Source organism: Canis lupus, chromosome 1, assembly GCF_011100685.1.
Source record: "Canis lupus familiaris isolate Mischka breed German Shepherd chromosome 1, alternate assembly UU_Cfam_GSD_1.0, whole genome shotgun sequence".
Taxonomy (NCBI): Eukaryota; Metazoa; Chordata; class Mammalia; order Carnivora; family Canidae; genus Canis; species Canis lupus.
Window position 1 is genome coordinate 112,618,109 of NC_049222.1, and position 24,207 is coordinate 112,642,315.

Genomic DNA, 24,207 nt, shown 5'->3' on the forward strand with positions numbered 1-24,207 from the left:
CCTCTTCCAGTGGGAAGAACTGCAAGGTCACAAAGGGCAAGGGTGTATAGCTCCACCGCACAGAGGGCAGGAACAGTTAAGAAGAGTGATCCAGTCCTTCAGAGTCATGGACTTACAGTCATTTCCCAGAGTGCTAGCAGGCAGAGTGGGGGCATCTTGTTCCTGCATGTCCAGCCTAAGCTGCCTATACTATGTGTGGAACCATCCTACACTGTGTGGGCCCTGGGGCTACTCCTGGGTCATGAGTCCATTCCCCCTACAATCCTCCAATGTCAGATTCCTCCCTGGGCACCCAGATGTCTGTCCAAGGAGCTTCACCCTGGGCAAATCTAAAGAGTGTTTGGAGGGCTGGGAGTTTTGGCTTCAAGTAAAAAACTTTAATTTGTCTCAGGCAGAAAAGGTCAACAGAGGTTCAAGAAAGAGTGTGAGTGCCCTCTAGTGGATTGTTCCTGCTAGAAGAAGAGAAAAAAACCCATGAATGCCTTTCTCCAGAGAAGCTATCCATACAGGTATGCCTGGGTGGCTCAGTGGTTGAGCGTTGGCCTTTGGCTGAGGGCGTGATCCCAGGTCCAGGAATTGAGTCCCGCATCTGGCTCCCTGCAAGGAGCCTGCTTCTCCCTCTGCCTATAACTCTGTCTCTCTGTGTCTTTCACGAATAAATAAATAAAACCTTAAAAAAAAGAAGGTGTCTGTGCAGATGGCCAATGGACACATGAAAATATGCTCAACATCACTGATGTTCAACATCACTCATCATCAGGAAAATACATTGAAAATCACAGTGAGACATCACCTCACACCTGTCAGAATAGCTAAAATTAAAAATGCAAGAAACAAGTGTTGGCGAAGATGTGGAAAAAAAGGAACCCTCTTGCACTACTGGTGGGAATGCAAACTGGTACAGCCACTGTGGAAGACAGTAAGGAATTTCCTAAAAAATTAAAAATAGAAACACCATATGGTCCAGTAATTCCACTTCTGGGTGTTTGCCCAAAAGAGAATGAAAACACTAATTCAAAGGGATACATGCACCTCCATGTTTATAGCAGCATTGTTTACAATGCTGTATTATATACATATATGTGTATATATTAATTATATATAATTATTACAATACTTATTAATTATATTACATACTAATTATAATATATAATATATATAATATTACTCAGCCATAAAAAAAGAATGAAATCTTGCCATTTTCAATGATATGGATGGAGTTAGAGAGTATTATGCTAAGCGAAATAAGTCAGACAGGGAAAGACAAATAGCATATTATTTCACTCATATGTGGAATTTAAGAAACAAAACAAATGACCAAAGGAAAAGAGAGAGACAGAGAGAGATAAACCAAGAAACAGACTCTTAGCTAGAGGACACACTGCTGGTTACCAGAGGGGAGGACGGGTGGGGGAAACAAGTGATGGGGATGAAGGAGCACACTTGTCATGATGAGCACCAGGTGATGTATGGAGTTGCTGAGTCACCATATTGTATCCCTGAAACTAACAGTATACTGTATGTTAACTAACTGGAATGAAAATTTTAAAAATTAAAATAAAAAACACATCTTAATGCAAAAAAGAAAAAGAAAGTCAATTGATTAAGTTCTTCTGAGGAGATATTAGCATTTGGTTGGGAAAGTCCTTGTTATGTGGGACAGTCCTGAACCTCTTTCCACATTTATTACCCCTTTTCCCCACTCTCTGATTTCTAGAAGGCCTATCAAGTCACTGATGGAACTAACAGATTGTCCTCAACACACATTTCCAATGTGTGAGAAGTGCTATCCCTCGGTGAGAAAAAAACTTCTAAATCTTTAACAAGTCTCTGACCCACTGTGGGTCACCTGGAAAGGATCTGGATAAAGACGGCTCTTCCCTTCATTTGTGTGTGTGTGGGGGGGGGGGGGGGTGTTTCCCTACCCATGGGGATTTTCTCTTAGCAGAAATTCATGTGAAACTCTGTTCTTTCTTTGGTCACGCAGAGAAAATATTATGTCTAAATGACCCCACCCCGCCCCCCATCCCTATCTCCTGGGAGAGAAGAGTTGTGGTGTGGGATGTGGTGAAGACAATATCAAGAGGAAAAAATGAGATTCACAAGAGCCCCTATCCAGTCAGAAGAGTGCTTGGCTGTCTTCACAGTGCCCCAGGGAACAAGGGACCATGGACAGCCCCCAGCCTTTTTCCCTTTACAAGTGCTGGTAGAGACACAAGAAAACAGAAAATGGGGCCAGCTGATATGAGCCAGGAAGCAGACACACTGTGGGTATCTCTTCTCTCAGCCCCCTCTCCCAGCATCCTGAGCCCTCCTACCCTCTTTAGCTCAGGCTCTGGTGGAAAGACACAGAAAACACACCAACTCTCCAGAAAAGCCTACATTTTGTCTCATCTTGCCCTGTGACCTGCTCCTTGTCATTCCATCTCCACACATACTGTGGACAGTAGGGCCCCTCATAATTCTTGGCCCACCAGGACTTGCTCCTGTGTGTCTTCCCACCACAGTCCCTGCCTGAGGTGCACTCTCCACCTTTCTTCATGAATCTGCTCCTTCTATATAGCCAACCTTGTTGGCCATCTGGCTGCAAGATCATCCCAATCTCCACAGGTGGACACAGTAAACTCCCCTCTGAATTCCCACCTCTGACTCTTGCTTCTTTGTGCTGTGATAACACATTTAGGGTCATCTACCTATGCTCCCATCACGTGTCCAACGGATCCCTGAGTTCCCAAGACAGAGACAGGATGAGCCTAGTTGTATTTCTCAAAGGCCCCATCACAGAAAAATGGCTATCAGTGTTCAGAGAATGAGCAAGGGAAAGAAAGATAGATAAATGGGGGACTGCCTGCTTCTACTCTCATGTAACCACTGCGGGCATGCAGAGTATATGAAGAAATGGACATTCACATGCACTCCCAGTGGTGTACTGCTACCAGGTTTATACAAGGTAATATGTAGGTTTCTTTCCTAAGTTTTTTGTTTGTTCATTTTGAGATAAAATTCACAGAACCTAAAATTCACCACTTTAAAGTGTGGGGCCAGGAGACTGTGGCCTATCCAGTCTTATCAGAGTTCTACTGCACTGCAGGATAGACCAAGGGTGGCTGGAATCCTGCATTCACTGTCCCTGCACGTGAGAGGTTAGACCCTATCTCTGTCCAGGGGTCAACATCCAGGGCACTGATCTGAACTCTGGTCATATGCCTGGTACTAAGCCTGACAGAGGGTAAAAATCCCCTAATGTCCATCACAGGGCAACAGTAGGACACATGAAGGTGGTCTGTCTGTCTGTCTGTCTGTCTCTCTCTCTCTCACACACACACACACACACACACACACACACGAACTGATGAACTCACTTGATCCACTAATGTCCTCAAGTACACTGAGCATGAATGGAGTCAAGGTTTCAGAGGAGAATGACCACCATCCCTAGATAAAATGATAGACATGTTTTTGCTAAAGAAGATCCTGTGCCCCGCAGAAGTGACATCATATCCCAGTTACACCACCGGGGAGAGCTATGCTGGATTAAAAAATGAATCCTGTCCCAATAAAGTAGGGGTGAGTTTCCTGTTAGTGCAAACACTGAACACTGTAGATTTCATTCTCCCTGTTCTTCCAGGACCCACCCCAGGAGCCTCAGCACCTTTCTCCCTGCTATGGTCATCACAGGAATCATGGCTGGGGCCCAGGGTGAGCTGACTCTGAGCTGGAACCCTTGGATATCTTCTGCTTCCAGAAACCAGTGGGGTGATGGAGCCCTTCAAATCAGACTCCTCCACTGCTTAGGGACACTCAGAGGGCATCCATTCATCTGCAAATAAGTCTCCCTTCCCATTCTCAGCCCTCATCTCCCACTCCATGACATTCTCTTACCCTTAGCTAAACAGGATGACTTTGCAATAGGCCTTTGACCAAGGCAACCCCAGATACCCAGAATTTCCCATAACTCTGCTGTGTGAGCCCAGGGAGCATCTGGGAATGAGGGCTCCAAGGATACCCACGTCCTCCATCCCCTCCCTCCTTGCATTGGCTTCTCTGTCACCTGGGCCTGAGTTCTTTTCAAATCGAAACCCTCAGCACAAAGTACCTCACACTCCCGCCAAGGCACAGGACATTCCCAAGCAACACAAACATCCTAAGAAAGAAGAGCCTCCAGACTGTCAGGCCTGGCCAGAGGGCACATGTCCATGGCACATGTCCATGGGCATTTACTTAGCTGGCTTACTCCCTTCAGCCACCCCAGGAGGATCTGAGATTTCATGTAGAATATTCTCTCCCTCCCTTGGGGTTCCAGGGACTGGGACACCTCTCTGAGAAAAATACCTCCAAATCCTCCCCCACGTAGTTCACCAGGTCACTGCTAAGTTTTGCACCTACATCTGTTTATCTTGACAGACCCATGAGGTCTCTGCATCAGAGAATATCCTTGAGACTCAGAGACAGAAGAAGGGATCCAAAGGCTAAGGGAGATTGGAATGTGGTATGGACTTATCATTTAAGACCTGCTCATCCACCCTGGGAGAGTCCAGAGGACACACCTTTCTCTTTCATGACAGTGAGGTATCAGTTTATAAGGGAGCCCCAGCACATGTGAAGAGCTCTGTGACTGCTCTTCTCTCTAGGTCAGAAATTACAGTGCGAGCTGCTGCCACTGAACTGGGAAATGTAAAAGTGGGGGTAATTGGATCCTGAGGCAGCAGGGACAAGAGGCTGTACTTAATCACTGAAAGCGAGTTGGGCCATGGTGACCATGAAGGACAGCAGACTCAAAGCAGCAATCAGAGTAGTCTGATTCACAGAGACCAATGACAATGACATTGGCTACTTGATCATGGTATTCCTAGAAATGAGATAGATGAGAAGCCTACTAAATGCTTCCTTGTTCTGTATAAGCAGAAGAATTCTAGGTCAAGTGAACAAAAGTCTCTCTTGAATCCTAGACACCGAGTGTTATATGGCCCCTTAGTCAATTCCCAGACTTCAGCCAGTTTAAGCCAGAAGCGCTTGAATAAAGGAAGGACCAGGTCCCCTTCAGGAAGGACTCCAGTAGGCTGCCAAAAATTTATACTATCAACCTTTCTCCCAGCATTCCTCAGAGAGACCTGTGGCCTTTTACCAGGATGATGTTCTTGGGAAAAAGAAAATAGTCACCTCTTAGGGGTGACTTTGGGGCAGCACTAGGCACAGGCTCTAAACTGAGGACCAAAATGTCACATTGGCCCACCAATTAGAGGAGGGGCTGATGGAGCCCAGGCAGTCAATGGAGTCTGAGCTCAAGTCCATCTCACAGTGGGCCCAGATGGGTGGAGGGGTGTGTGTGTGTGTCCCAGTCCTGTGGTTATTCCCATGTTCAGCATAATTGGAATAGTCATACTCAACACCGAGGGAACCTCTTTGGATTTCGAGGCAACATGTCCCCCATTTAGGTGTACTACTCTGGCTTATTTACCAAGTGACCCACGGAGCTCCTAGGTTTGAGGGGCAGCCAGAATAAGAGAAGGCTCTGCACAGAAGGTCCCACTCTTGGCAAACTGCTCTGCCATTGGGGCCATATAGCCCAGCAGTTCCAGTGATGCTTGAGGTGGCAGTAGTGGAGAGGGTTGGTGTCTGGAGCCTCTGGGAGACCCACATAAGTGAATCACAGTGCAGGGCCTTAGGATTTTGAAGCAAAATCTTGCTTTCCTCTTGTTAACGCTCTCTTTTTGACAGCTTTTGGCTGCCACCAGACCTTAGTAGAGACTAAATGCTTAACCACGGGCCACCCAGTTACCACATGACCCAACCTGCCTATGCACTGGGGAAAGAGAAATACAGCCAGACCTTTTGGAAGTTACTGGACACAGGCTCTGCACACTGACAATGATTCCATCATGGACCAGGTGCTAACACACCAGGTCCCAAAACCAGGCATACACAGCAACCCTCCATCATCAAATGGAAGTGGTAAGTTATATGATCAAGCCTCACCGGGCACTGAAGGCACAAGCGGTACATAAAGAAGGGGCCCAAATGTCCATGCTCCCACTTCTGCGACACTGCCTTCTCCCTCCCAGCCACACCTGTGGCCTCATGGCAAGTTGTCTATGATCGACTGATGGAGGAAGAGAACACTTGGCTGGGGCTTACAGATGGTTCTGCATGAATGGCAGAAACTGCTCCAAAGTAGACAGCTGTAGCACTGCAGCTGGAACAATCCTAATGGACAGAGGTGAAGGGAAATTCTCTCAGTGGGCAGAGCTTTGGGAAATGTACCTGGCTGCTCATTTTGCTTGGAAGGAGAAATGGCCTGATGTAGGATTATATTCCGATTCATGGGCTGTGACCAATGATTTGGCTAGATGGCCAGGGATTTGGAAGTATCGTGGTTGGAAAATCGGTGACAAGGAAGTCTGGGGAAAAGGTATGTGGATAGAGTTTCCTGAATGCTCGCCATGCACTTCAGTACAGGAGGATTTTAATACTTATGTGGATAGGTGACCTGTTCTGTGGCTGTCAGTCAGCCAGCCTCTTTCACTAGCCAAGCTGTGATTGCCTGGTGGGCTCATGAGCAAAGTGGCCATGGCAGGGGTAGAGATATGCATGGGCTCAGCCATATGAACATCCACTCACCAAGGCCAACCTAGCTAAGGTCACTGCTCAGTGCATGATCCACCAGCTCAGAGACTAATGCTGCACCCCTGATATGGCACCATTCCCTGGGGCCTGACACATCACAGATACCCAGGAAATACTCCTTCAGTGCATGAGGGAAACCACACAGTGGACTCCAGACAGCTCCCTGCTGGCAGGCTGATTACACTGGACCACTTCTACCAGGGAGGGAGCACTGTTTTGTTCTTATTGGATAGCCACTCAATCTGGATACAGATTTGCCTTCCCTACACTCAAAGCTCTTGACAAAACTACCATCCATGGATTCACAGAATGCCTTATCGACTGTCACATATTCCACACAGCACTGCTTCTGATCAAGGGACTCACTTCAGAGCAAATAAAATGCAACAATGTGCGTGCTCACTCATTGTACAATTCTGAAGCAGCTGTCCTGATAGAAAAGTGGAATTGCTCTTTTGGGCACTCAGTTACAGCACCAGCAAGGGCTGGAGACAGGAACTCCAGGAGGCTGTACCTGCTCTGAATCTGTATGCAGTCTGTGCTGTTTCTCCCCAGCCAGGGTTCTCGTGTCTACAAACTAAGGGGTAGAAATGGGAGTGACAGGGGGGTTCCCGGGTGGCCCAGCAGTTCAGCGCCTGCCCTCAGCCCAGGGCGTGATCCTGGAGACCTGGGATCAAGTCCCACATCGGGCTCCCTGCATGGAGCCTGCTTCTCCCTCTGCCTGTGTCTCTGCCTCTCTCTGTGTCTTTCATGAATGAATGAATGAATGAATGAATGAATAAATAAATAAATAAAATATTAAAAAAAAAAAGAAAGAGGGGATCCCTGGGTGGCTCAGCGGTTTAGCACCTGCCTTTGGCCCAGGGCACGATCCTGGAGTCCCGGGATTGAGTCCCACGTTGGGCTCCCGGCATGGAGCCTGCTTCTCCCTCTGCCTGTGTCTCTGCCTCTCTCTCTGTCTACATCTATCATGAATAAATAAATATAAAAAAAGAAAAAGAAAAAAAAAAAAAAAAAAGAAAAAGAAAGAAAGAAAGAAAGAAAGAAAGAAAGAAAGAAAGAAAGAAAAAAGAAAGAAAGAAGAAAGAAAGAAAGAAAGAAAGAAAGAAAGAAAGAAAGAAAGAAAGAAAGAAAGAAAGAAAGAGAAATGGGAGTGACACCGCTCACTATACCTCTCGGGGTCCACTAGCAAACTGTTTCCTGTCCCTGTGACATTATGTGCTGCTGACCCAGAAGTGTTAGTTCCAAAGGGAGGAATACTTCTACCGGGAGCTACAGTAATGGTTCCACTGACACATCTCCCCAGGGTGTCCAGCACCTGGGAGAACCTGATCTCAGCTTCACCCCTCTTCCCTCACAAATGACAGCTAGTGGGCCCAGAGATCGTGAGGGGCCAGCACCACAGGAGCAGCTGCCTGGAACAGAAGCAGGTGGGGCCCCTGGCCAAGGCTAGCCACAGAGGCTCAAGCAGCATAGGACAGAAACGCCAGGGATGGGGGGGTGGGGAACATGGGCCTCAATGTGGGGTCCTCCTAGGTGCTGGTGAGACTGTGAATGTGAAGCCATCTCAGCATTGTGAGGCCCAGGAGGCCCAGGAGGCCCAGGTCCTGAAGAACAGGAGGGAAGCAGCTTCCATCTCACCCAGGGAAACAGAGAGGTGTGTGGTGCTATGTGTTCCCAGGGTCAAGGACTCTGTGCTGACGTCGGGTCCTGGGAGTTAGAAGAAAGTTGACTTGTCCATCCTCCTCCCTCTGCCCTCTTGACACAGACCTTCTCCTCCTGACACACTCAGCAGCCTGCTCCTCCTTCTTCTCCCCACAGACCCACCACCTAGCATTCCAGCCACACACCACTGCTGCCGAAGGGCACACGCAGTGTAACTTCCTAGAGACAACACACATTGATACACATTCCTAGAAATCTGAGTTTCATGACATTTTATTGAGGGAAGAGGCAGGGACAATGTACTTATAGTAACAGACACTGGGACTCACAGAGCTGGAATATGATGGAGCATGAACATGATATGTGATGCATGTGAAATGCCTACAGATGGACCTTGAAAGACATTCAGAATGGCTTGGCACAGGACTCTGCCTTCCACACTTCCCCCCCATGTCCACCAGATGGGGGAAGAGCTCCCCCCGCAGGCCGGAGACTTCTTCAGGGTGCCCACAGCCCAGCAGGCTGACTCTCCTCAGCCTAATGCAGTCACCATCCTCCTGGCCCCCAGGCTCCCCCCAAAGCACTAGTCAGCCCCTCTGGCCAGCCAGGCCTCTGCCGCTGAGACTGGTTCCTCTATGGGCAGCTCATCCCTCCACAAACTCTGTCCTTCCAGGGGTGAAAGTCCACTCATGCTTCCTGCTTTGGCCAAAAGATCACTTTCCCAGGATTCTCCATTTGACCCTCCATCAGCTGAGACCCCTTCCATGCTCCAGACTCACCAGACTCTTTCTCTTCCTGGCCCTTCTCTCAACTATAATTGACTCCTAAGTGCCTGTGGTCCTGTTACAGGATAAACCCCAGGAGTCCAGGGCCCAATTCTGTCCTGTTGTCTGTGCAGTTCCCTGGACTCAGCCCAAGGCCAGACACGTCACAGTTACCCCGTAAATACTCTTTAAATGCAAGAGGGAAACCACACAATGGAAGCACGCTCCCCCAGGCAATAACTGGGCTCAGAGTCTGTTCCCTATAGACACAGGGAATCAAGATGAGGGGAGGCGAGCAGGTGCCCAAGATAGTGTGTTCGAGGCTGTGGGGCCTCTACCCCTCCTAGATTCAGGAGAGAGGACAGGGGCCTCCTGTAGTTACAGGCCAGACATCTATTCATTCCAGAACATTGACATTCCCTCCCATCTCCATCTTGTGAATGAGTCCTCTCCCCAGAGGGCCTGGGTGGGCAGCCTGTGTGTCCATTCTCTTCTCTCAGAGATCTGACCTGGCACAAATTCTAGATCACACCCCAGGTGGGCTTACCACCAGGGGAGGTCAGGTGGCAACTCCTCATCCTGAGGGCCTCTGGTCTGTGGGGACACCTGCTATGTCTCCCTAAAGATTTCTCAGAGGCCAAGGAGTCCTGGGGAGCAAGGGATGTTCCCACGCAGGTGACACAGGAGAATCCGGATTCTGCCTTTGTTTTCAGGGGCTGAGGGTCTCCTCCCCTCTCCAGAGGCAGCCCTGGGATCCCTCAGCTGAGTCTCTGTTCCAGTTCCCGATTTCTGTGGGGGAGGCCTAGACAGGAGGACAGACAGGAACACAGACAACTTGGAGGCAGTCCCTCCATCACCTGAGCTGTGATGGGGAGACAGGGCATTGTAGTGTCCAGCCTCCCAGGCAGCTATGGTTTCTCCAAAGTCTCAAGAGACGCCTGCTAGCTCTTTCATTGAAATCTTCAGGACTGATAGATCCTCCTGTGAAGCACATCCTTGAGTGGATAATTCTCCTGACACATGATCAGGACTCTTCTGGACAGTGCCTGTCCTCACCCCAGGCTCACCCTGCCCTGGGATGGACTCAGGCAGTCTAGGACCCACAGGGACCAGGACCCAGGCTAACCAGTCCTCACCTCTGCCCAGGGCTCAGGGCCACTCACATCCTTTGGAGCCTGGTCAGCATCCCAGATGCAGTCCCCGGCAGTGCCTCCAGGGGATGACATAGGAACATGCAGACAACATCCAGGAAACCAAACCCTAAAGCTGACTTGGCTAAGGAGGTGGAAGAGGAGCCTGATTTCCATCCCTTTCTCCAACAGACCCTCAGGTCCCTCCCACGTGCCTGCTCTGTCTAGGGCCCTAAGAGCACCCAATTTGTCAGCAGTCCCTATGTACCTCCCTATTGCTTGCCTGACTACACCCACGAGAGAACCAGGGTGAACACAGGAGGGTTCCCCAGGCAGATGACATGTGCTCCTGAGCTACCCAGGACACCCAGGAGCGAGTGGACAATCTCTGGGCCACAGTTCAGCCAAATCCTGAGAGGGAGGGTCTCCCCAAAACCTTCCCTTGGGATACAGGGACCCTCAAGTGACCCAATCATTATCTCTTCCCAGGACGTGCAGGAAGTCTTCTTCACACCTGGGAACTGAGCTACTCAGACACCTGGTCCAGGGTCTCTGTCCTTGGAACCAGGAGCCAGGCTGCTGACACCCAGGGATGGACACTGTCCCTCACCAGTCATCACCCAGCGTACCCCTTTCTCACCCCCAGAGTCCTCTCTGTGACCTTGCTGCCAGGAGGAAATCCATCCTCCCCAGAGCAGGTGAGATCACTGGGGAGACCCGGGCCCAGCTGGGCTTCTCTGTTACCAAGGGAAACGATCCCCTGGACCTGGGGACCCTGGGCTGTGTGTGTGGTGCCCACAGACTCAAGGCCAGGACACAGCACAGGCCACTGAGGGAAGGGACAAGGGTCACCCTATCAGGGAGCCGAGTCCCCCTCAGCCCGGCTCTTCAAAGCCTGCCCCCCGGGCCAGGAGGATCCGCGTCCCCTGGGAGCTGGTTAGATGCAGGCTCCGGGGTCCACACCACACCTGCCGAGTCAGATCTGCTTTTCCGCAGGATCTGCGGACCCTCCCTCCGTGGGCGCAGAGCAGAGGCGGCCCCGGCGCCACGTCCCGGGGCCTCAGCCTGGCTGCGCATCTGCTAAAGCAGCCTGTCCAGGGGTCACCTGGGCCTCCGCAGTCTTGATGACGTTCCCCAGGTGATCCCCAGGCCCGGTGGGGGTGACGTCCCGGGACAGGCTCTGGAGGCGGCCGCGGGCTCCCGCTCTGCAGGGGGAAGCCCCAGGGCCAGGAGGGAGGGCTGTGGGGGCGCGGACCCTGCACCTCGCCCCCAGCTGCGGGGCGCGCCCCGGACCCGACGCCCCGGGCTCGTGCTCGGGCCAAGCAGGCCGTGTGCGCGCGCTCGCGTCTGCCGGGAAATCCCCGCTGAAGACCGGAGGCCTCAGCAGCTGCGGGGACCCCCACGGGGACAGAGGAAGGGAACCCCGGGACCTGCCGTCGGGGAGGGGGGGGCCGGCGAGCCCCCGCCCGGCCCACGTGACCCGGCCCCGCCCCCAGAGGCGGCCCCGCGCGGAGGGGGAAGGACGCGGCGCTGTCGGGCGGACCGCGGGGCCCGAGCGTCTGCGCGGCGGCAGCTGCTCTCACCCCGGCCGGACGGAGCGGGCAGCGGGCACCATGGAGCCCCCCTCGGCCTCTCCCCGAGCAGGGCGCGGCCCCTGGCAGGAGCTCCTGTTGGCCGGTGAGGGGGCCGATCCCCTGGGAGGGGCGGGAGGACCGGGGGAGCGGCGGCCTGGGGCCTGGGGCCTGGGGGGGCGGACGGGGCTCCGCGGGGGACGGGGCGGCGGGCGGGGCGGGGGAGCCGGCTCAGCGACGGGGCGGCCTCGGGATCTGCAAGTGGGGAGTGAGGGGCTGGGTCCCAAGGGCCTCCTCACCGGGGACTCAGTTTTGCAACCTGACGGGAACCACACCCAGGGACCCTAAACCCTGGCCTTGCCACCACCCTGGGGTCCTGACCGATAAGCGCCAGACTCGGAGGGCCCTGGGGACGCTCAGCCCTGGTATTTGCAGCCGGGCCACCCCGGGGGACAGCACAGAGCAGACCAGTCCCTGCTCCCTGAGCTCACTTCTCTGGGAGGAAGACAGACCCGCAGAGACATCTAGAAAGTCATGTCAGGTAAGGACAAGCCCCCTGAAGGGAACAGAGCAGGGAAAGGTCAGGACATTAAGACAGAAGGTCGTCAAGGAGGTGGTCAGGACAGGCTTCTCCCAAGAACCCCTGAGTGTGAGCAGGTATCTGAGGGCAGTCCGAGCCACAGACATCTGAGGGAGAGCATTCAAAACAGAGGAAATTACCTTCAGAGGCCAGGAATTAGCATAATCATTCCACTGACTTTGACCAGCAGGAGACATAAACAGTCACCCAGGTATGTGTGCATGTTTACACACCCACACCAAGAAGCTGGGGGATTAGAATCTGCTCCATGTCCAGGGCCCCAGCTCTCTATCCCAAAACACAGGTCCAAACACTGATCCGTCTCTTTCCTCCTAGTCTCACTCTTAGCCTTCTGGAACCCGCCCACCACTGCCCAAGTCACTGTGGAGTCCGTGCCTCCCAATGCTGCTGAAGGGAAGGATGCTCTTCTGCGGGTCCTCAATCTGCCTGGGGATACAGCAAGCCTTACCTGGTTCAAAGGGGAAACTGTATTGCCGACCCATAAAATTCTATTATATGTAATAGACACCAAAATCACTACCCCGGGGCCTGCATACAGCGGCAGAGAGACAATATACCCCAACGGATCCCTGCTATTCCAGAACATCACCCTGAACGACACTGGATCCTACATCCTACAAATCATAAACCAAAAATTTGAAACTGCACTAGTACGTGGACAGCTCCAAGTATTCCGTGAGTAATTCCTCTCTCACCTCTGGTGTCGGCTGGGGGGAATTCTACTTCACACACACAGGATTCACAGGCCTGCACTGGGCCTTCATCCCTCTCTGCTTTATGTCCGTGTAGTGAGTGGTTCAAGTATTTAGTGCAGGACACACAGTGGAGACACATTTCCAAAGATCAGAATTTGACTCCTGGCTTCCAACCCAGCAGACATTCCCTGCAAAGAGAACAAGCCTGACAGGTGTAACTCAGCAAAGGGAGACAGATTCATCCAGCCCCTGGAGCTCCTCCCTGTGATCATGACTCAGAGAAAGACCCAGTGGGGCTCAGTTAGCACCAGGCCTAAGGGGTCCCCTGGGATCCTCAAGAGAAGCTCAGGCCAGAAAGCTCCTGTCTAGACCCGTTTTAGGACTTCTGACTCCTGTGACCAAGCTAGGGGAGTCTGTGCTAGGCTTGGGTTTTGGCTTCCTGGCAGGGCTGACTGGGAGCAATGATCTCCTGGTGCCTGAGTCCTGAGGTTCCTGAGCGGGTCACCCGCCAGGGCTCAGCATCTGAGGAGGGGCAGAGCCTGGTCCCTCACCTGAGAAGTGGGGCAGAAAGCAGTGATAGGCAAGGTTCCTGAGACACTGTCTGAGCGCCCTGGAGGACAGGAGACCCTAGAAGAAGGTCAGCACCCCCAGAGAGGAAGAGGAGAGAAGATGCTCCTGGTAGTAACTCCTGCACTTAGGATCCAGCCCAGGGAGCTGTGTCTCATGGAGGCAAATAACAGATGTTTATTTGGGCAGCTCCTCTATAGCCAGCCTTAGGTCAGGTAATTGTGAAAGATTTCAGGTTAATGACAGAGAACACAGCTAATCAAAAGCCATTACTTGATTTTGATTGAGGGGAAATGGAGGCAGAGGGCGATGCAGACACTGAATCAGAGTCACACAGACCAGAGCAGCAGACAGATCAAAATCCCACAGGGTCTGTCTGCAGCCACGGCCCCATCTCCTCCTCCTCCACCCAGGGGGCCTTATTAGGCATCTTGGACCCTGAGACCAGCTGGTGGATCAGATCTTTCTTCTTAGGGATCCACAGCTCAAGGCAGGTTTTCTGGTCTGGGAAGGGAGAGCAAATGGAGAATTCATGGTTTTACTCAAGAACTAAATTACCTTCATCAACGATCAGAGTCAGTGCGGGGAATGCCCAGGCCTCCCCTCAGTGGCCAATCCACAGCTCCTGCACTGGACCTGGACTCACTGTTTCCCGATGTGTTGGTGTGATCCCACGGGCGTGTAAGGGAAAGGACTCCGCCCTCTCCTCCTGACCATGTACCCTGAACCCGCACAGGGCCCAACATCTCAATTGCTCTTTCATGAAGGAGGAAAGGAATGAATGAATGATTCCCAATCTCTTCAGATCTGGACCCTGGATGCAGAGTCCTAGGAGGTCCTGGCCACACCTGTTCCCTGTCCATCCAGGGGCTGAGAGCCATGTTCTGTCCCTCTGACCAGCAGCCCCTGAGGCCACTCCCAGAGAAGAGTCTCCTGATGCCTGTGGTGTTGCTCAGCCATGGGAGGATTTGCAGGGGTGCCCTGGCCCTGCCCCTGGGTCAGCTGTTAGCTCTCCTGCCTGGAGTCTTTGAAGTCACTTGTAACCCCCCCTGCTCACAGCCTGGGACATTTCTGGCTCCCTGTTCCTTCCATGTCCTTCATCTTCCTCCCTCTCCTCCTCCTCCTCTTCAGCTGGGACTAGTCCTGCTCTGTGTAGCTCCCTCAACCCTTAAGCCTTCCCTGGATTCTTCTGCTAAGCCCTGTGACCAGGCCCACCCTCCCAGGCTATTGCCTGGAGGACACAGAAATCAGAGCAGCAGTGTCTGCTAGGTTCCGTGAGGAGCCAGCTTGCCCAGGTCACCAGGAGAATGAGCTTTCACTGTGCCCTCATCCAGGGCTCTTTCCCTCCGTGATGCTAACAAGTGGAACACACCTGACAGGGACATGTGATCCCTTGATCTACTCTCTACGTGACTCATCCAGGGAGTCTAACGCAGACCTCTGCAGATCCTCAATCCCCAAAAGCTCATGGGTCATTTCCTGCCTTTTACTCCTGACTCACAACATCATCCAGGTAAAATTCTTCCTTACCAGTGGTTCCCCTGCCTTCCCACCATGGGACTGGCCACACCCTATACCTTCTGGCTGCTTCACTGCCTATATTACACACACACACACACACACACACAGGTGCTTCTGAGGCCACCTTTACCATAGGGTGGGATCCTCTCACTCGGTGAGATCCATCAGTCACTGTCTTTTCAAACAGATGCTGCCCAATTTGGATACATTTGATCAAACTTGTGTTTCCTGAGGTCAAAAGAAAGCTACATGCAAGCACTCAGTTGCATGTCCCAGTTGTCCTGTCTGTAGAAATTGTTGGCAGGGACTTTCTTTCCTAAATTTGCTAACATAATGCATTTCTACTAATTTGGTATCATTCCTCCCTTTATATAATAACTGAGGCACCTCAGACTTTACCCCCAATTAATTCTCTTTCTTAACAGAACTCCTATGTTTTTCTCTAACCAGGGAGCCACTAATTTCAAACCCACTATAACACCTTCCTTCGATCATAATGTGATCCTGGTTGGACTGCAGAACTTGGTCTACAGCGTATAGTGCTCTCTAGAGAGATACTCCTCCAGAAACTGGTCTTAGGTTTCTCGGGTATTAATGCTGATTTTCACAAATGTACACAATTTAATTTCTTAAATTTCTATCTTACAACTGTGTTTACAAATGACCCACAAGGGCAGATACACCCAACCTGACCCAGCCTCCTCCCACAAGTCACCCTTTCCTTTTTAAAAAAAGATTTTATTTATTTATTTATTTATTTATTTATTTATTTATTTACTTATTTATTTAGAGAGCAGGAGACAAACAGAACAGGAGCAAGGGAGAGGAGTAGTAGGGGAAGCAGACTGCCCACTGAGCAGGGAGCCTAATGTAGGACTCCTTCCCAGGACCCTGGGATCATGACCTGAGCCAAAGGCCGACACTTAACCTAATGAGCCACCCAGACACCCCACTACCAGTCACCCCTTCTGCATTTGAAAACATCCATTTGTATTTCCGGAGAGACTAGCATGGTCCTCACTGGCCTCTGCAGTGGGAAAAGAAACTTTAAAGACTGAGGGCAGAGCACATAGTTCTCTGCCAAAGCCAGCCCTGCCCTGCCCATCCCCCTCACTCATTTCTGGATCATTTCTACCCTTGACTCTGCTCCACCCTGTGTGGAGTCATTGTCTCTTTTCACTCACCATGGAACACCTGGCAGATGCCCTACTTCGAGGCCTGAAGCCTGAGTGCTGTAGGTAGACTGGTGTAGGTCCGTACCGGAAAAAAGGCCTCAGCACCTGCACTTTCAAGTTGGTCTGATGGTCAGTTGGTCAGGGAAGAACCAGGAGAGATCTGTTCTGTGTCTTCTACAACCAAACCCTGATGCCTATTTGACCCTAGAAAGCCCATGCTTGCTCTCGGATACAGAGTGGGGGCCTGTGTTCTCTGAGCGCTCAGATCCTCTCACATTTGTCTTGAGATATATACCTGCCTTATTCTTTGAAGGATTCAGGTTGGCTGAGAGGTGAGAGATGCCAACTCTGATTAAAGATGTCTGCCGAGGAATCACAGATACCACACAGGGCAATGTTCTCTCTGTTGTCTGCACAGCGGAGTTACACAAACCCAGCATCACAAGCAACAACTCCAACCCCGTGGAGAATGTGGATTCTGTAGTGTTAACGTGTGAATCTCAGACTCAGAGCACAAGCTGCCTGTGGTCAGTAAACAGTAAGAGCCTCCCGGACAGTCCCAGGCTGGAGCTGTCCCTGGACAACAGGACTCTCACTGTACATGGTGTCACAAGGAATGACACAGGACCCTATGAGTGTGAAACTCGGAACCCAGTGAGTGCTGATCGTAGTGACCCATTCACCCTGAATGTTCTCTGTGAGTAATTTCCGTTCCTACCTGGCCCGGGCTGCCAGCTCAAGTCCACACAGCCAAAGGCCAAGCCACATCCCTCCTTCTAGGGTCCATGTCCATGACCCTCAGCTGGACACCCAGCCTGGCCATGGCTTCTTGTCCTGCGAATTTGGGCAGGCTCAGCCTAAACAAGAGTAGGAGGGGATGAGCTGCTCCTTCCTGAGAGGGTCAGCAGCCTGGGAGGGGAAACAGCTTCATGTCTCAGATCCAGGCTCAGTGAACACAGGGGGCTTCTGGTTGGGACATTTTATCATTCTGTTTTTTTAATTTAATTTTATTTATTTGAGAGAGAGAGACTAATTGAGCAGTGGGGAAGGGTAGAAGGAGAAGCAGACTCCCTGTTGAGCAGGGAGCACCACACGGGGCTTGATCTCAAAACCCTGGGATCATGACCTGAGCCAAAGGCAGATGCTTAACTGACTGAGCCACCCAGGCACCCTGGTTGGGACTTTTTAAAACAAGGTTGGGACCCAGAGGGACACTGTGGCCCTTATACAGGCAGGAGCTTCCGCTTCCCTGGGATTACATCACCTGTGGCTTTATTCTGTTTGCTCCAGATGGCCCGGACACACCCACCATTTCCCCCCCAGACTCCTATTACCGTCTAGGGGCAAACCTCAGTCTCTCCTGCCGCACAGCTTCTAACCCACCTGCACAGTATTCTTGGCTTATCAATGGGAGGCCCCAGCCATCCACACAGGAGCTCTTTATCCCCAACATCACTGCGAAAAATAGTGGATCCTATACCTGCTCCGTCTATAACAATGCCACCCGCCTCAATAAGACCACAGTCAAGACTATCACAGTCTCTGGTAAGTGCATCCCTGGAGCATCTGCACTGAGCACTGTGGTGAAGGTCTGTCTGCCTTTCAGAATAGAATCTAGAAGTTCTTTCCCAGTTTCTTGCCACAAGCATATCCCAGAACTGTCTCTCAACTCTTCCATTACATGTCTGCACCTCCTCCCCTTGCTCTCTGATTCATGGCCCTGTGGGTCCAGCCTGGAATGTGGGGAGAGGGTCTGTTAGCCCCAGGAAGCCCCATGTGGTGGAGGGACTCACAAAGGGAGAAAGAAGGTCCTTTTGTTCCTGGCTCGCCCTATGACTGACTGTTCTGCTGTCATCTGTGGTAGGACAGAAACATATGGAGAAGGTCCAGGAGAAGCCTGTCTTCAATCTGGCCAAACTATCCCACCAGTTGTACCAGAGCCTCCTTGTGGTGAAGCCACTGGGAAATGGGAAAGAATGAGCCCTAACTCAAACCCCCTGATTGTGTCCTGGCTCTGCAGTCTCCCAGTTCTCTAACACTGTGTGACCCCAGCACATGTGATCCACCACTGAGGAAAACACTGCATAATGGTGCCCAACTGCAAAATAGGTAGATGCCCCCATGACGTCCCTTCATGGCACAGAAGGAGCAATGCCAAAGTACATATTTATACCCACAACTAAGAGTACCAGCCTTCTGTGAAAACTGTGACCACTACTCTAAAGATTTCCTCCTTGTAATAGTCAATCCACAGGCAGGAAGTAAAAGTCTTACTCAGATTGAGAAACCCTTTAGATTGGGACTTCTCGTCTAAAGCCACAAAGACTGGCTTGGCCATTCTCATTTTCTAATAAATTATTTCACAAAAGAGAAATGCTTTCCCTTTCTATGTAAAGCTATTATACTAGAGAAGGGGCCTGATCTTTTCAGAAAGCTCCAGGAAAGGGTCCCACAAAAACCACTGGGTATAAAATTCCCTCTGATGATGGGGATGCTGTAGATTTAGAAGAGGTTCCTGGTGCCGATACTACAGAGATGTCCAGGTAGAGAAGATGCATGATGGAGGGGAGGGACAGCCCTCCCCTTCTAGATTGTCACCTGAACAAAGACATTCATCCTTCTGCAGACAGCCGGGCCATCCTCAGGGACACCTTGACAGAGCTCCGTGGGGCCCTCCGAGAGGCCCAGATCTCAAAAGAGGGAGTGTGGCCCCAGGCCCCACTCTCATTCTGTCACCTCCTCTGTTTCTCCACAGAGCCAGTGTCCCAACCCCTTCTCACTGCCAGCAACACCACAGTCACAAAAGATGACTCTGTGGTCCTGACCTGCTCCTCAAATAACACCGGGGTCTCTATCCAGTGGTTCTTCAATGGCCAGATTCTAACGCTCACGGATAGAATGAAGCTGTCCCAGGACAACAGCACCCTCACCATAGACCCTGTCAGGAAGGAGGATGCCGGGAAATACCAGTGTGAGGTCTCCAACCCAGTCAGTTCCAACAAAAGTGACCCTGTAAGGCTGGATGTGGAAGGTAAATGACACCTTGCCCCATGTTACATCTTCCTGGGAAGATTACCAGTGGTGTGCAAAATGGATAGAAGTCCCAGAGGGCAGAAGAGCAGAATAGAATCAAGTGACCATTTCAGTAAACAGAATGGGAGTGTGGTGAAGACCTAAGTCTCTGAATCAAATACACTTAGTTTCTTAATTAGGTCTGGCATTTACTGTATGACCTTCCACAAGATTCCTTTTTTCCTCAGATACCATTTTTTTGTGTGGTAAAATGTATATAAGTTTTATCATTTTAACCATTTTAGGTATACAGTTCAATGGTATTAGTATATTAGCATTTTTGCACAACCATCACCACCATCCATTAAACACTCCTGCCCCTAAGCCCAGTAACCAGCAACCTACTTGCTGTCTCATATGACTGTGACTATTCTAAGTACCTTGTATAAGTGGAATCCTAATAATATTTGTTTTGTGTGTGTGTCTGGATTTGTTCACTTAGCATAAGATCTTCAGGGTTCATCCATGTTGTAGTATGCGTCAGAATCTCACTTCTTTTAAGGCTGATTATTCCCTCGTGTGTATGTATCACATTTTGCTTATCATTTATCTGTCTATGGACTTTTGGGTTTTTCCACCTTTTGGCTGTTGTAAATAATGATGCTAGAAACATGGGTGTACAAATATCTATTGAAACACCTACTTTCAGTCCTTTGGGGGCAGAGACCCAGAAGTGGAGATGTTGCATCAAATGGTAATTCTTTGTTCAATTTTTTGATGTTCCGCTGTACCATTTCTACAGCAATTGCACCATTTTGTACTCCCACCAGCAAATGCAAGGAACTTCCAGCTTCTCCACATCCTTACTAACACTTGTTTTCTGTTTTGTTTTGTTTTGTTTTAATAAGAGCCATCCTAAGGGGCATGAGGTGATAGCTCATTGGGTTTTTATTTGCATTTCCCTGATGGTGAGTGATGTTGAGCATCTTTTCATGTGCCTGTTGGCCATCTGAATGTCTTCTTTGGAAAAATGTCTGTTCAAGTCCTCTGCCTATTTTTGATTAGGTTTTTTGTTGTTGAGTTTTAGTTCTCTATTATGGATATTAACCCTTATGGGATATATGATTTGTAAATATTTCCCCCTCTCTGTGGGTTGTCTTTTCACTTTGTTGATAGTACTCTTTGATATACAAAAGCTTTTCATTTTAACTGAAGCCCAATTTATCTTTTGTTGCCTCTGCTTTTAGATTCATATCCAAGAAGTCGTCGCGAAACCCAAAGTCATGAAGCTTCATCCTGTGTTTTCTTCTATGAGTTCTTATAGTTCTCTTACATGTAGGTCTCTGATCCACATTGAGTTAAATTTTTATCTATGGTGTTAAATAAGGATTCAGTTCCTTTACATGGACATCCAGTTTTCCCAACATCCATTTGCTAAAAAGACTGACTTTTCTCCATTATGAATGGTCTTGGCACCCCTGTCAAAAATGGTATGACCATGTATGTAAAGGTTATTTCTGGGATCTCTATTCTATTTCATTGGTCTATTTGTTTGTCTTATGCTAGTACCACACTGTTTTGATTACAGTAGCTTTGTAGTAAATTTTGAAATCAGGAAATAAGAGTCCTCCACCTTTGTTGTTTCTTAAGATTGCTTTGGATATTTGGGATCCCTTGACATTCCATATGAATTTGAGGATAGATTACTCTATTTCTGCCCCCAAAAAATGTCATTGGGATTTTGACCAAGATTGCACTGCATCTGCAGATCACTTTGGGTGATACCATCATCTTAACAATATTAAGTCTTCCAACCCATGAACATGGAATGTCTTTCCATTTATTTATGTCTTTAATTTCTTTCAGCAATTCCTTTGTAGTTTTCAGCGTCTAAGTCTTTTACCTCCTCAGTTAAATTAGTTCCTAAGTATATTATTCTTTTCAATGCTGTGGTAAATAGAATTTTCTTAATTTCGTTTTTGGACTATTCATTGTTAGTGTATAGAATTCTAACTGATTTTGCATGTCGAGTTAGTATCTTGCTACTTTGCTGAATGTATTAGTTATTATAGGGATTTTTTGAGGGGGTGGAATCTTTAGTGTTTTCTATGTATAAGTTTATGTCATCTGTGAACAAAGATCATTTTCCTTCTTTCTAATCTGGATGCCTTTCATTTCTTTTTCTTGCCTAATTATTGCTCTGGCTAGGGCTTCCAATGCTATTCTGGATTAAAAGTGGTAAAAACAGACATCTCTATCTTGTTCCTGATCTTAGAGGAAAAACTGGGTCTTTTAACATTAAGATGTTGGCTGTAGGTTTTTCATCTATGGCCGTTATATTGAGGCAGTTTCCTTCTATTCTTACTTTGAGGGGTTTTATCAGGAAAGGATGTTGACTTCTGTTGAATGTTTTTATTGATTCAATCTCCTTACTAGTTACAGGTTTCTTAATGTTTTCTATTTCTTCATGATTCCATCTTGGTTGGTTTTATGTTTCTAGGAATTTGTTATCCATTTCATTCTAGTTATACAATTTGTTGGCCTACAATTATTCATAGTACTTTTATAGTATTTATTATTTTTTAATATTTATTATTTCTGTAAACTTGATAGTGATTTCTCCCACTTTCAATTCTGATTTTAGTAATTTTAATCTTTTAAGTTAAAGATTTGTCAATTTTATTCATCTTTTTTTAAGAGTCAATTTTTGGTTTCATAAGATTTTCTCTATTGTTTTTCTACTCACTATTTTATTTATCCTCACTGTATTATTCTCTTCCTTCTGTTAGGTTTGGGTTTAGTTTGCTTTTCTTTTTCTAGTTCATTACAAAGTTAGGTTATTGATCTGAGATCTTCTCACAGATTTTTTTAAAAGATTTTATTTATTTATTTATTTGAGAGAGAGAATGAGTGAGGGAGAGCATGAGCAGTGTGAGGAGAGGCAGAGGGAAACAGACTCCTTCAGGAGCAAGGAGCCAGATGTGGGACTCGATCCCAGCACCCTGGGATCATGACCTGAGCTGAAGGTAGATACTTAACCAACTGAGCCACCCAAGCGCCCTACAATTACAGATTTCTTGCACAAGATTCTTAACTTCTCTGAGCCTCAAATTCCTCAACTGAAAATTGTTAACAAGAGTACCTGCTTCATGATACCATTTTAAAGATTTAATGTAATAATCAATTAAACTCAGCAAAATGCTACACACAGAGGAAATGAAATGTTCCATAAGTGTTAGCTGCTATTATTACTATTATTATCATTAGCTTCTATGAAGTTGGGTAGTACTAGAGTCAAATCTCAGATCCACCTTTTACTGGCCATATGACTTTGGGTAAATTGTTCACTACTCTAATTGTTTTCATCTGTAAAATGGAAATAACGTCTATCTGAAAGGGTTATTATATGAATCGAATGAGATATATGTGAAGTATTTACCCCAGAGCTTAGTACATATTAAATACCCCATAACAGTAGCTAACATTAATACATCAGGCTTCAGTTAGCTGGTGAAAGCAACAGAAATAAAAAAGAAACAGATGGAAACAGTATTATATACAGGTGTGGAAGGCATTACACAAAAAGCCACTGGGACATAGTTATTGACTGAACACGAGAAAGGAAAAAAGGGAATAGAATGCAAAGCTTCAAGCCTAGTATGTTAGTTTTTATCCCCTGAGATGCAATCAAAGTGGAATTACTTATTTATTTATATTTATTGAGAAAAATCTTTATTTATTTATTGGGAAAAGTGCCTGTGAGGGAAAGTAGGACAGGAGTGGGAGGAGCCTGGGCGGTTCCTCAGACCATGGTATAGATGTGACAGAAAGAAGTTTTATTTTATTTTTTTTAATTTTTATTTATTTATGATAGTTACACAGAGAGAGAGAGAGAGGCGCAGAGACACAGGCAGAGGGAGAAGCAGGCTCCATGCACCGGGAGCCCGACGTGGGATTCGATCCCGGGTCTCCAGGATCGCGCCCTGGGCCAAAGGCAGGCACCAAACCGCTGCGCCACCCAGGGATCCCAGAAAGAAGTTTTAGATGGAAGTGCAGTTCTATGAGGGTGTTTGCAAGGGGTCCTCGGAGGACACCCATGAGAGGAAACAGTTTCTCAGAGAGTTAGGGTTATTTCATATCCTTGCTGGGAATCTGTGGGCAGTGTGGTCTCTGTACAAAGGAGATGGTGAATTCAGAATGCAGTATCCAGGGGCCTTCCATCACTTAAATCCTCACCACAGAAGACTTGAGAGGCACATATTCATGGCTGCTGTGCCTGGCACACAGAAAAACATGTAACCATGAGAAGGTGGGAAGTTATAGAAAAATGGCAATCAGCCCTTCTCACATATCCAAAGCCTTCAAAAATATCTGAGTGCAGAAAGACCAACATGGTATTGAGGCAAATCTGATCAACAGCCTAAAAACTGAGAGAGAAAAACTGAAGGTTGAAGTCAACTAATCACTTCACAGCAAATTTCCCATAGAAAATGTATTCCTTGAAGGAACAAGTAGAGACTATTACATGTTCAGAGATGTCCTCCAGGAGACTCCCACCATAAAATAATGTCACCTTCATTCATTTTTCTCTCTGCTTTCCATGACAGATGATTCCACAGAACAAAGTTCTGGCCTTCCACCTGGGGCTATTGCCGGCATCGTGATTGGAGTTGTGGCTGGGGTTGCTGTGATAGCAGCCCTGGTGTACTTACAGTATTTCAGAAAAACTGGCGGGTATGATCAACTTTCCTCCAGTTCCACTTTTTCCAAGACTAACTGCCATGCTTGGGAGAGGGAAGGAGACTTTGCCCCAGTCTTTGCACCTGGATCTGCTCCTCTTTCTTTCTAAACTCCTGCTTCTCAGCACTAATTCCTGTGGATC

The 24,207-nt window shown here is 48.7% G+C and overlaps 1 protein-coding gene and 1 long non-coding RNA gene across 8 annotated transcripts in view; one reads left to right on the forward strand and one right to left on the reverse strand.

The window, feature by feature from the left end:
- CEACAM1 (CEA cell adhesion molecule 1) overlaps nt 1-24,207 on the forward strand; it is a 57,028-nt gene that overhangs the window by 30,315 nt on the left and 2,506 nt on the right. The window contains 5 exon segments of the mRNA NM_001097557.1: nt 12,671-13,030; nt 16,732-17,010; nt 17,604-17,858; nt 19,069-19,344; nt 23,933-24,059. Coding sequence (NP_001091026.1) covers nt 12,671-13,030; nt 16,732-17,010; nt 17,604-17,858; nt 19,069-19,344; nt 23,933-24,059 — 1,297 coding nt within the window.
- The window catches only part of LOC102152075, a 95,476-nt gene continuing 79,815 nt past the window's right edge, over nt 8,547-24,207 (reverse strand). For 4 of the 7 annotated variants that reach the window (XR_005354586.1, XR_005354587.1, XR_005354579.1 and 1 more), the window contains 2 exons: nt 13,051-13,238; nt 8,547-9,855 (listed from right to left, as the gene is read on the reverse strand). This is a non-coding gene — a long non-coding RNA (uncharacterized LOC102152075). Of the gene's footprint in view, nt 9,856-13,050; nt 13,239-13,264; nt 14,122-24,207 lie in introns of those variants that run through there. The other 3 variants (XR_005354583.1, XR_005354582.1, XR_005354585.1) reach the window with 2 other exon arrangements.